This window comes from Silene latifolia, chromosome 11 (genome assembly GCF_048544455.1).
Source record: "Silene latifolia isolate original U9 population chromosome 11, ASM4854445v1, whole genome shotgun sequence".
Lineage (NCBI taxonomy): Eukaryota > Viridiplantae > Streptophyta > Magnoliopsida > Caryophyllales > Caryophyllaceae > Silene > Silene latifolia.
In genome coordinates, this window is record NC_133536.1 from 156,477,201 (window position 1) to 156,489,508 (window position 12,308).

At 39.4% G+C, this 12,308-nt stretch overlaps 1 protein-coding gene across 1 annotated transcript; it reads right to left on the reverse strand.

Moving 5' to 3' along the window:
- Positions 1 to 2,847: 2,847 nt before the first annotated feature.
- Positions 2,848 to 4,356, reverse strand: LOC141614195 (uncharacterized). The gene is made up of 6 exons (XM_074432953.1): positions 4,214 to 4,356; positions 3,951 to 4,106; positions 3,753 to 3,860; positions 3,582 to 3,654; positions 3,391 to 3,489; positions 2,848 to 3,176 (listed from the first exon to the last, which is right to left on the reverse strand). The coding sequence occupies exons 1-6, from the start codon at positions 4,354 to 4,356 to the stop codon at positions 3,093 to 3,095; spliced, it is 663 nt and encodes a 220-aa protein (XP_074289054.1). The 3' UTR covers positions 2,848 to 3,092.
- Between the last annotated feature and the right edge of the window lie 7,952 nt (positions 4,357 to 12,308).

Genomic DNA, 12,308 nt, shown 5'->3' on the forward strand with positions numbered 1-12,308 from the left:
ATATTGAAGGACGTTTTTTATTTGTAGGTGACGATCGTTAGTCATCAGGCTTTGTGGCGGATGGCTAACCGCTAGAGGGCGCTTGCCGGTGACCTAGCTGCGAGGGAGGCTCGACTTTCTCAGGTACTTTTTGTGTGTTGTTTTTGTGTATTTTGTGTTGCATTTCACGTTTTTAGATCTTGATGATCTGTATTGTGTTTTGTAGGGTACTGCGGATCCGGCAGAGCGCGCTCGGGTCCGTGCTGAGTTGGACACAGCCAGGTCGACGATCGAGGCCCAGGGGTTGGGGATCACTCGCCGGGACCAGGAGTTGAGGCGTCGTGAGGACGAGTTACGGAGCCGAGACGCGCAGATTGCTTCCTTGAGGGCTCAGCTGGCTGCAGCGCAGGAGCTTCACGTCGAGATGGAGCGTGAGACGCTGGAGAGTTCCCCGGAGAGGGAGTCTGAGCAGGTGGTAGTATCTGCGTTGGCGGCGACTCTTCGTGAGACCGGGACTGGTCCGACGGGAGGCGCTGAGTAGTTGTAGTAGCTTGTCCGTGTCTTGGACTCTTGTCTGTACATATTAACATTTTGGATGAGGCGGTTTGTATATATGTGGTTTTGGATTGTGGCTCATTTTGTGATTTTGGCTTTTTTTTTGTTCTGTTTCGGAGGAGCGTTGTCGGCTGTCGATTCTCCTTTTGCTTTGCACTAGTTCCTGCATCGTTAGTGTAGAAAACTGGCAACATGTAGCACGTATACATAAACGCAAACACGTAAAAGCATTTGATTGAAAAACAAAGATTAACCAAGATAACTTGAAGTTAAAATTTGAAATGATATGAAAATTGAAATGAATTTTGAAAATTGTCACGACAAGTCGTCACTTTAGATAAAAGGAATTAATTTGAAAATTGAGTAATTAACTCGTGTCGTGAATTAAATTGCATCGAATGTTGAAATTGATTTGTGACTCGAAGAATTCAAACTCAAACCGTCAGGGATGAATTTTTAGAAAATATTTTTACGAGCATATTTGATTTTTGAGGTCAAGACTCGAATTTGTGAGTGCTTGAATTTTGGAGGAAAACTAATATCGTGTTATCAATTTTCGATTTTTATTTTGGAGGAAAATCGTGAAAAAGCGAAAAAAATTCTGAATTTTGATTGACATGGAAACGATCCGTTGCGGATCGGGCCGACTAGCCCTTCCCCCTTTTAAAAAAGAAAGAAAAATCCGTATGTTTAAAGTTGCGTCATGGAAACCGTGTCGGATTTCGTAAAACGCGAAAACAAGGAAATGTGAGTGTGAGGAAACACAAAATATCCTGGATCATCCCGAAGAGGCGCGAGCGTCCTGGCGGGAGGTTTGAGGTGTCAGGAGAAAACACAACTTGAAAGAGACAAGTCAAGAGCAGGAATCCTGGGGAAGGCCTAAAGAGGCGCGAGCTGTCTGGCGATGGAAGCCAGCTCTCCCCATTTTCTGAAAAACGCGCTGATCATTTTTGTAAAAATAGTGATGTTTGCGCTTCATTGTTTCATCATCCGAAACACAAAAACATCTCTATAAAACTTCTTCTTCTTGCACAAAAATATTTCATGGATGCCTTTGAGAATGCGTTGCGACAATAGTGCCGGGATTTGTCGCCTTCCGAAAAGTATCAACTCGTTTGCATGGGAGTTGGTCAATTGTTGGTGCTCCGTCAAGTCAAGGTGCAACCCTCATTTCTCGAAGCATGTTCTCGGTTTTGGCATTCGAAACACCATGTTTTCGTTTTCCCGAAGGGTGAAATTTGTCCTCTTGCCGAAGAAGTTGGAGCCATTGGTGGGTGGCCGGGTTGTGTTCCGATGCTCCCTCCGACTCGGTTGTGCTATAAGGAGAAATTCCGTTCCATGTTGGGTTTGTCGACAAGTCAAGTCAACTTCCTTCTTGCTCCTCATGGTATGGATATGTTGGCTCTTATCAACATCTTTTCAAACCGATTAGATGTCAATGTTTCGGAGGTGGCTAGGAGAAGGGCTCTTGCCTTTTGCCTTATCCATGTGTACCTCTTTGTTGATGTTTTGAAGAAGGAGGGGCCGAAATGTTATGGTAGCATGACCCTTATCCATGTGGTTGAGCAAATGGAGCATGGTAGATATTCATCGTGGTTGGTGCTTAGCGAGATCATCCAAGCTTTGGACAAGGCTCTTGTGGCTATTGGAGAGGCTAAGGTATGAAGAGCCTCCGGTTGATTCTTCTTCTTATTCCTTTCGTCACCTTACCATGAGGAAGAAATTGTACTCGGATAGTTTTGCTTCTACCGAGGCTTATTGGGCCGCAAGATTGGCGGAGGAGGGTGGTCCTCACATCCGTTGCACTACTACAAGAACCCTTTACTACATCGGAGTTTTAGGGTCATGGACATGGGATAGTGCTCCGATGTAGAGTTCGGTCATGTCCTTATGGTAGTAATGCACATCGGATTTACAACCGATGTCCATTTTTGGATGGACATCGGATTTCTTATATATCCCATGTCCATTATTGTTGATACACATCAGATTTTACTCATAATCCCATGTCCTTTACTTGGATGGACATCGAATTTCTTATATATCCCATGTCCATTATTATTGATACACATCAGATTTTACTCATAATCCCATGTCCTTTACAATCTTGTACATCAGTTACTTTCCAAATCCGATGTCCTTTAGTACCCATACACATCAGAGTTTTTCCAAAACTTCATGTGTTTTAGAAACGGTTTACATCCAATTTCCTGCTGAACCGATGTCCATTATTTTGTCAATTTTTAAAAAAAAAAAATTGGAAATGGTACTTCTAATGCAAATGAACTGTTAATCCAAAACAGAGGCCATTCATAAATGGCAAACCATATTCCATTCATAGATGGCTTACCCAAATTGGAGGCCATTCAACCAAACATATCAAATTCATACCAAATTTTGACAAACGTTGTTCGTCATACATTGTTTGAATTCAAGCAGCTAATTTAAACAATCCAACAAAGGTTTCGTAATACGTTTCTTACGACAACAAAACATGGCCTTCAAGATCCCGAGACAAACAGAGTTTTCAGAATCAAACTAATAGATTACTACTACAACTAGGCATTCGAAAAATAGTTCGCCCACAAGTCCCGAACTTCATCGATTTCATCTTGTGAATATGCCATTTTGTCTTGAAAAACCTGAAAATCATGCACATGACGACGTCTTATATAATACCACAAATACTAAAACAAATTTGAAGCTCAATAATGGGATTTTATGGTAGTAAAACTTGGCAAGGCGACAACAAGCAAGGTGCCATCATAGGCTATCATAGTTACTGTTGATCAGGCAAGGGGGTAAACATTACTTGAAAACATTATACAAGAGTTTTAAAATTTCGGGTAATCTGACCTCATCGATAGCTTTCGTCGGGTCTGAACGAGTCACAATTTCCAGCATGTACCTCATTATGTAGTACGCGCATTCTGTATCACCTTCTTGACGAGCACACTAAAACAAAGATGTCGGCAAATTAAAGCAACCATTTTTTGCTATTTAAACGTAATAAAACAAGTAGACATCTGATATAGTAATGAACTTACATTAATTTTCAGCCATTGCGGTGTTTGAGAACTCTTTCTTGCCCCACCGTTGTAGCCGTACACTCGTATAGCTCTATATAAGGTTTCCAATAAATAATTGTCGTGAATATAGTTCGAAATGGACATTCAAATAACATTGTGCATGCATAATAACTATCAAGTTCAACTTACGTATTAATGTAGGTTCTTAACTTTGAAGGCACTGAATTTCCCGTTGAATCAAACCAAAGTACTTGATTACGATCAACAACGTCAAATACAAGGAGCATCCAATGATCCCTGTGAATAATTTGTAATTTATTACATAATAATCAATAATCAAACTGTTGATACATTTTTTAATACGAGGCGGTAAGGTTTAGTACTTACTTAGCACCATATGGAGCGAAGTAAATTTTTTTTTTCAAGGCTTGCATCCTTGTAGAGATAAGTGTTATTGCATCATCTTGAGCATGGCCTAATAATGAAGTCACTTCTGGACATAAGAACCCATACGTTTTGATGTCACAGACGCTAAACAAGTACCTATAACAATAAACATACAAGTATAACCAAAATTGTAAGATAAAATCAATGACCAATGTCAAACTAAATATATGAGATGCAATTTTAAATCCGGAGTCATTACATACCCAAGAAAAGTCTGAATGACTGGAAGGGAAAGCTTCTCCATGTTCAATAGTGCGAGAATGTCGTCCTTGGCTAGGCGCAACCTTCGCTTAGATCCTAAGACATCCTCGGTCAAGTAGACATCGCTTACTTGAGTATCGCCCATCATACTGACTACCTTGGACATTAATCGTCTAGACTCAAATTTTTGGTCCAAAAGAGTTTTCAAGTTGTTGTTTGATCTTGCCACCGACGATCAATTGTTCTACTCTTACCACTTTCTACCTTTTTTGACTTAGGACTCTCAATTGTCTTTCGCTTTTTGCATTTTGAGTTTGTGTCCGACTTTGCCTCTGTCTCGCCTCACGTTTCTTCCGAGATTCCCGAAGAAAAATGGAGAAGCTATAATTACCACTTTCATATCTTTGAAATACTTATGCAATTTTCAATTAAGTATGACTTTCATACCGGCAGCAACAAGCAAAGTGATTAAATTCTTCGGCCAAAGAAGAAATGAACCAATTGCATCACCAACAGTAGCAAAATCATCAGTTGGTACAGGTAATGGTATGTCGTCCATATCTTCCATGATAACGTAAACGCATACCCTTAAATTTTCTACTCCAATTGGTTTACCGTGACATACTGATGCCTTCTCAGTGGTCTTGAATACTCGTCCATTTGCCACCTTCTTCAAGTCAAGCATTATCTTGCACATATAGCTCGCACTCAAATCCCGAGGAACAATAACGCACAAACAAATGAGCATTACTACAATATTAACTACTCTAAGCAGGTGCGGGTGACTTGTTTCTTATTTATTTACCTTCTCAGGTATATCATCAAATGATGGGGCAGGATTATCAAGAAATTCATCAGGCATACTGTTATCAATGTACTCGACCTCATCATCTTTTTCATTATGGACGGAGTAACTGATATTCTCGTTACTCCGTTTCTCTCCCATCATTTCCATTTTCTTATAAACATCGGCCTGTACTTTTTCAGTGATCTGCTTGGTCAGCTTCTGTAGAAACTCCGGCGATAATCCTCCCTCACTTTTTGCTGCTGCGCAGCTTTTCAGGGCATGTGCCAAAGTATTGCTTATGCCCCACTCGACCCCCAACACCTCTTACACGACCATAATGCTCAGCAGTTCCAAGTACCTTAGTTAATTCATCAACCTTCCCACTCGGTACAAATTCCTTTTTCTTGACCATTTCCTTCACCAGTTTCTGATTGGAAGTTATGAGCCACAACAAATTTAATTTCAGGCAATATATATAACATTAATAAATCAAGTATAGTCAGAAAGTGTGACACTCACATATTCTTCAACTTTTTTTTTAGTCTCCGGATTTAGACATTCACCATCTTTCCCTATTCTTCCCTCTATCCACAAGTCACCCCGTTTTATCACAAATTGGGGTTTCATCAGATAATTCTCCCGACTCATCGTTGCCCGCTTCTTCTTTTTCCTTTTCTTTCTCTTTCAATTTTGCTTCCAATTTCGCCTTGTTTTCCGATAACCCCCACGAGACATTCTTCGTGGGGGGTACTTGTTCTTCTTCTGCCTATCAGAAGCTGCCGTCCTGATAGCCTGCAAAGAATATGTTACTTAAAAGCATGATAGTTATTTTCAGAACAGAAATTAAAATATATACTGAATGGTGACTACTCACTAGAAATTCTTCAGTCAAGCGCGACTCCTTAAACCTCTGCCATACCTCAGTTTTTAAGTAAGGATATTTATTTACCGGATCAGTCTCAACAGGCAACTTTCGACCTTTAGGGGGTTTTCTGAACACGTAAAGCGCAGTCAACTTTGCCTTAAAGTTGGTCCATGTAGTATTTGCAATGCTGATAACTTGCTTCAACTTTGTCTCTGGAATGTCAAAGATCGTCTACAAATAGAAAATTGGTAAATAACTTGTACAATCAAAAGTTTTTATAGCTACATATTTGTTAAGATACAGTCATTAGCAAGGACTTCTGATCTTACCAAAACATCTTCCCAAATCTTCACCTTAAGGTCCTCTTCAACATCCTTCCATGTTTTAATAGTGATTGGCACTTTCGCGCGTCCAAGTAGACCAACATAGCTAGTATACTTAGCACCATTCTTTCCAATAGGCTCACCATCGTCATCAAAATCTACCGTCGACTTTATACCTTGATCACGTAATAATGTCAACTCCTTCATAAGGACTACGCTCTTGCTTTTTCTCTTAGAAACTGAACTAGTAGATGGTAAAGAAGAGATGATGACCTGCATCAACATTTATGGTAAAGGGAACAGAGGGGCATAAAATAATTAATAAAAACAAGCTAATATAATAGAGTACAAAATACATACAGTAATTATTGGGGAAACAATAAACAACAGTTAAGAATTTAGAGATTAAAATGCTGATGAAATTGTCTTAAGAATAGAACATAAGCAAGACTATTAATATTGATAGTAAAAGAAACTACCTACTGTTTTAATCCAAAGAATAATCAAGATTGCAGTTATGAGATAGTCTTTAAAAAACATAAGTAGGTAAATTACAGATTGTAACAATAACTAGCTAATCGTCAACCCATAACCCTTCTTGATGATCATCTCGTAGATAAAAGTCATCTACGTCTTCGACTTGTAGAAGTAGGCAATCCAGGAAGAAAAGGGGGCAATTCGTCATCAACTTCATCCATGATTTCCTTACCCAGAAATTTCTTCTTACCATGAAGAACAACCGACCACTTTCCATTCGCCGGATCTCAGTAACATAAAAGATTTGTCTTGCACGATTAGCCATAATGAATGGCTCTGATTTGTAGCCTTCACGTGAAAAATCAACCAGCGTGAAGCCCATTTCATCAACTCGAACACCCTTACTATGTTCAACTCACATACAACGAAAAACAGGTATCCTAAACTGAACATAGTATAGCTCCCAAATTTCTTTAATGACACCAAAATATGGCCGAGCATCATAAGCGTGTCTACTATCTTTAGCACTAGCAACACTCATTGACATAGCCATCAAAGCTACTCCACTATTTTGCATAGTACTTCTATCATCTTGATCCTTAGTGTAAAACGAATACCCATTGATGTCATAACCTTGATAAGTTAACACATGCATCCCAGGTCCATGGGCTAACCACCTTACCTCATCAGTTACTTTCTCACGGTCGTTTATCAGCTCAATATCTACTTCATTTGTGAACCATTTTACGAATGACCGATTATGCTCCATGGTTAACCACCTTTCTCCTTTATCTGGATTTTCTGCACTTAGAAGGGTTTGATGCTTCTCTAAATATGGATGCACATCGACCATGTGTTGGAGAATATAAAAGTGTGCCTGAGCAAGGGTTTCTGGATTAACAGTGACTACATTTCTTCCCAGGGTACCTTGTCCCTCTATTCTTCCTTCATGTCGAGACGTTGGAAGCCCAATAGACTCAACATCGGACATGTAGTCATTGGCAAAGTCCAGCGCCTCTTCCGCCACATACCCTTGAATCATACATCCTTCTGGCCTGTTTTGGTTTCTTACATAGCCGGCTAAGGGTTTCATATATCGCTCAAATGGATACATATTTCTTAAAAAAACTGGTCCACAAATCTTAATTTCCCTCACTAAATGTACAATTAGGTGCTGCATTATATCGAAGAAGGAAGGGGGAAAAAACATCTCAAATTGACACATAGTAGTAATAACATCTCGTTGTAAAGAATTCAATGTATCTGAGTCAACGACTTTGCTAAATATTGCATTGAAATAATAGCAAAGTCTAATAATAGCTCCCCGAACAGGAGTAGGCAGAACTCCACGAAGCGCTACTGGAAGCAATTGTTGCATTAAAGTGTGACAATCATGTGATTTCAAGCCTACAAGTTTTAACTCTGTCAAAGACACAAGATTTTTTATGTTGGATGAATAGCCTTGCGGTACCTTCACCCCATGTAAACATTCACGTACACTTCTTTTTTTCGGTTCGTGACAAAGTAAAACAAGTCAGGGGTAAATAGGTTCTTGAACCTCTAAGTTGTGGTGCTAATTCTGGTCGTATGTTTTGAGCAACCATATCTTGTCTAGCTTTGAGACCATCTTTGGTTTTACCAGTGATGTTGAGGAGTGTGCCAATAATGCTATCACACACATTTTTCTCCACGTGCATGACATCAATACAATGTCTCACGGACAAATGTTTCCAATATGGTAAATCCCAAAATATAGACTTCTTTTTGTATAAGGTCCCATTATTTGTCCTCTTATATGGTTTACCAAAATTATTTTCAATGTTTTTGACTTTTTCATAAACCTCTTTCCCACTTAAAATTTTTGGAGGGTTTCTAAGTTCTTGTTTCCCATTAAATGGCTTCATTTTTTTCCTATAAGGGTGTGAGCGGCGGAGCATTCTTCTAAGTTACACAGTAAACATTCTTTCCACCATGAACTAAACGATCAGAAATCGTATCCTCCTCACAAACTGGGCACGCTTTAGCACCTTTCACAGTATAACCCGATAGGTTGCCATAAGCCGGGAAATCATTAATGGTGCAAAATATCATGGCACGTAGATTAAACGTCTCACGACGATAAGCATCATATACCTCTACCCCTTCATCCCATAATAACTTCAAGTCATCAATCAAAGGTTCTAGGTAAACATCTATATCATTTCCAGGTTGCCTAGGCCCCGAAATCAGTAGTGACATCATTAGATATTTACGCTTCATGCATAACCAAGGAGGCAGCTTATAAATTGTTAGCAAAACAGGCCATGTACTCCACTGACTACTTAGATTACCAAACGGATTCATACCATCAAGACATAGCCCAAGCCTTAAATTTCTATCCTCGATCCAAATTCAGAAACAAATGATCAATGGTTTTCCACTTTGTGTTGAATCAAATAGGATGGCGAATTTTGTCATCTGAAATTCTACCATCAGCGTGCCATGTTAAGTTCTTCGCATCTTTTAAATTTGAAAACATTCTTTTAAATCTAGGGATAATGGGAAGATACCACAAAACTTTAACAGGGACCCCTATATTTTTTTGGGAATTTTTTTTTGGCAACTTGTAACGTGAAGCACCACACTTTGGACATTTGTCTAAATCTTTATAATCTTTTCAACAAAATGCAAAAGCACGACATGCATGTATCTTAACATAATCAACTCCCATTGGACACAAAATTTTCTTAGCATCATAGGTACGTCTAGGGAGTTCATTGCCATCGGGTAAAATCTTCCCCAACAATTCAAGCAAACTTGTGAAACTTTTATCACTCCATCCATTTTTCGCCTTTAAACTATATAATTTTAAAGTTGCAGATAGGCGTGTGAAACTTGAACCAGGATATACGGGTTTCATTGCATCACCAAACAGCCTATCAAACCTCTCAATTTCAGTTGGGTCTTCAAAGGATTGCTTTAAATCATTAATAAGATCGTCTACTCGATCGTAATTTTCATCAAAATCATCTCCCTCAAAGTTGCTATCATCCTCTAAATTACTACACATAGTAGGCAACACATCCTCCCCATGCCAAATCCACCTTGTATAACTTTTGTCAATACCATTACATAAGAGGTGACTTTTCAATTCTACAAAGATCTACATACTCATTATTTCCACATTTAACACATGGACAAAAAAAAATCTGCTTCCACATTCTCTGCATTATTGATAGCATGACTAACAAAATCCTCTACCCCTTTCCTATATATAGGATCCAACCGATCAACCAACATCCATTCGCGATCCATATTCCTAATCTGCATAATTAACAATCCACCTTGGTTATTTTGAGGATTCACCGCAAAAGTATACGATATTATTGTACATTCGGGACGAGTAATTAAAAAATCAGCACCTAAACAACTACATACTTAACATCTACCCCATAACTAACAATCCACTAAAGACCCAAATACATACTGCAAGTATAATCAGGATCCCAAATTTGTTTCTTATTCTACCTTTCACTCACTCAACCTCCGTCCCGCCTCTACACTCAACGTAGTCTCAGAGATTACTAACTAAACACAACAGTTGTAGACATAGTATAGAATAAAAAAAACAACCTAATTCACACTGTTACATTTGTTATTCGTTATTAAGCAAGCAAATCAAAATCTTACAATATTAACCAGGAATGCATGCAGTAAATAGGTATTAGGAAAAACCCCCAATTTGATTATCAAAACAACAATTTATTATGAGCCCATAATTCATTATTCAAACAAAACTGGAAATAGAACAAATAAAATAACACAATACAGTAAAACAATCAAATTAACCCTAAATTAAAAACATTAAGAAGAAAAATACCTAATCTGAGATGATGGTAAGACGATGATCTTGCCGCCGACAATACGCCTGATGATGGTTGCTGATGAAGACGATGAAGAATAATGACGGAGTGAATGAAAGAATGAATATATGAATGAATGCAGAACGAAGGTGGCCGGAGTGATTAATTAGGTTAGGTTTTTATTATTAAGGAAACAAAATGACAGAATAAGTAGGAGGTGCATGGGGGGGTTAATTATATTAGATTAGGGGAATTTGTGGAGTCAGTTTTTGTAATACTCCGTATTTATAAGTCTTGGGGTACTCTATCGAGTAGCCCTTACTCTGTCGAGTAAGGGCAAGTTGCGAAATAAAATAGTTTCTGACCTGTTGGGTACTCGATCGAGTAGCTGGGGTACTCGATCGAGTAGGGGGGGTACTCGATCGAGTACCTTGGGTACTCGATCGAGTGTCCGGTTTTACGGGGGAGTTTTCTCGGGTTTTGTTAATTACGCGATTAAGGTATTTAAACCAATTCGTCTTTGTTCTAAATCACTTTTTACAAAACCTAAAACCTGTTTAAGAGAGAAAGCAACTTGTCTTCTTCCTAATCGCGTTCTTGACAATTCCCGGAGTTCAGACGGTCGGTTTGCATCGTAGTTTGTGTCGTTGGATTCCTTGCGTCGAGGGAGGAGAGTTCATAGAAGAGGCGTTTTGAGACAGTTTGTAGATACCGTCTGCGTGTTGTGCTATCCGGGTAGGATTTCCTACTCGCATTAGTCCCATAATGGGATATTGGTGATGTCTTTGTAGTTAGTTAATTGATTTGTTGATTGTAATTGTGTTTGTGATTGTGGTTGTGTTGTTGATGGTTCTCGAGATGCGTTCTCGGCTGAGTGGGGTCACTTGTGGGAGTGATCTCACGCCCTAGTTTCGCCCTTAGTGGAACCCGCCACGAAAGGGGATGTGCACATTAATGGGACAGGGTTATCGCTCGTACGATGAGCGGGGCTTAGGTGGGAACGGCCGCGGTCCCCCATCGGCGGGGTCCAAAGTGGACGGTCGATATTGAGACGATGGGAGTTGGTGGTGTGTGTGTGTGTGTGTGTGTGACGGTTCAAATTGTCTGTTTATCTTATTGTTGATATATGTATTGAATTGTGTGATTAGTATCGACCCCGTTTAAATGTTTTAAAAACTCGTGGTGATCCATTCGGGGTGGTGAGCATTATTGAGCAGTGTGATATGACGCGTATGGGATAGCCGGGATGAGTCATCACGTGGCGCTTAGAAGTCTTCCATTGTGTCGACGAAGTCTAGTAGCTTTGATAGTTTTAGCAGTAGACCGTATGAGAACCTTGTAATTCCTTTTATTAGTTTTGGTTTGAACATGTAATCACTTAATCTATAATTACTTTAAAAGTACGTTTCTTTATTGTCTTATGATATTCGACTTCGGGCAACCGAGATGGTAGTATCCTTATACCCGAGTGGTCCTGGTAAGGCACTTGGAGTATGGGGGTGTTACAAATGGTATCGTAGCGACGATCTTGGAACTCGTAACAAATGAACATAATGAACATAGGGAGTCTAATAAAATGAACCTGGTGTATGTGTAATGGGAGCCCTACCGATGCTAGGTTTTGGGTGAGTAGGCGCCCTCACTTCAAAATCTTGGCCCCATGATACTTAAGCCGATCACATGGTATGGGAACGTGGAGTCCGTGGGTATATGTGTGACGTGTATGTTAATTGTGTTGTATATGGTTTGTTGAAAGTATGTTGCATGATAGTTGGTTGACATGTTGGTTGGAATCGTTGAAAA

Excerpts from the sequence above, each read along its gene's own strand:
- LOC141614195 (XM_074432953.1), bottom strand. The coding sequence starts at position 4,356 with ATGGGCGATACTCAAGTAAGCGATGTCTACTTGACCGAGGATGTCTTA. Across the intron at positions 3,861-3,950 it reads TTCGCTCCATATGGTGCTAA|GGATCATTGGATGCTCCTTG; the intron begins GTAAGTACTAAA and ends AATTATTCACAG. Across the intron at positions 3,177-3,390 it reads CGACGAAAGCTATCGATGAG|GTTTTTCAAGACAAAATGGC; the intron begins GTCAGATTACCC and ends CATGATTTTCAG.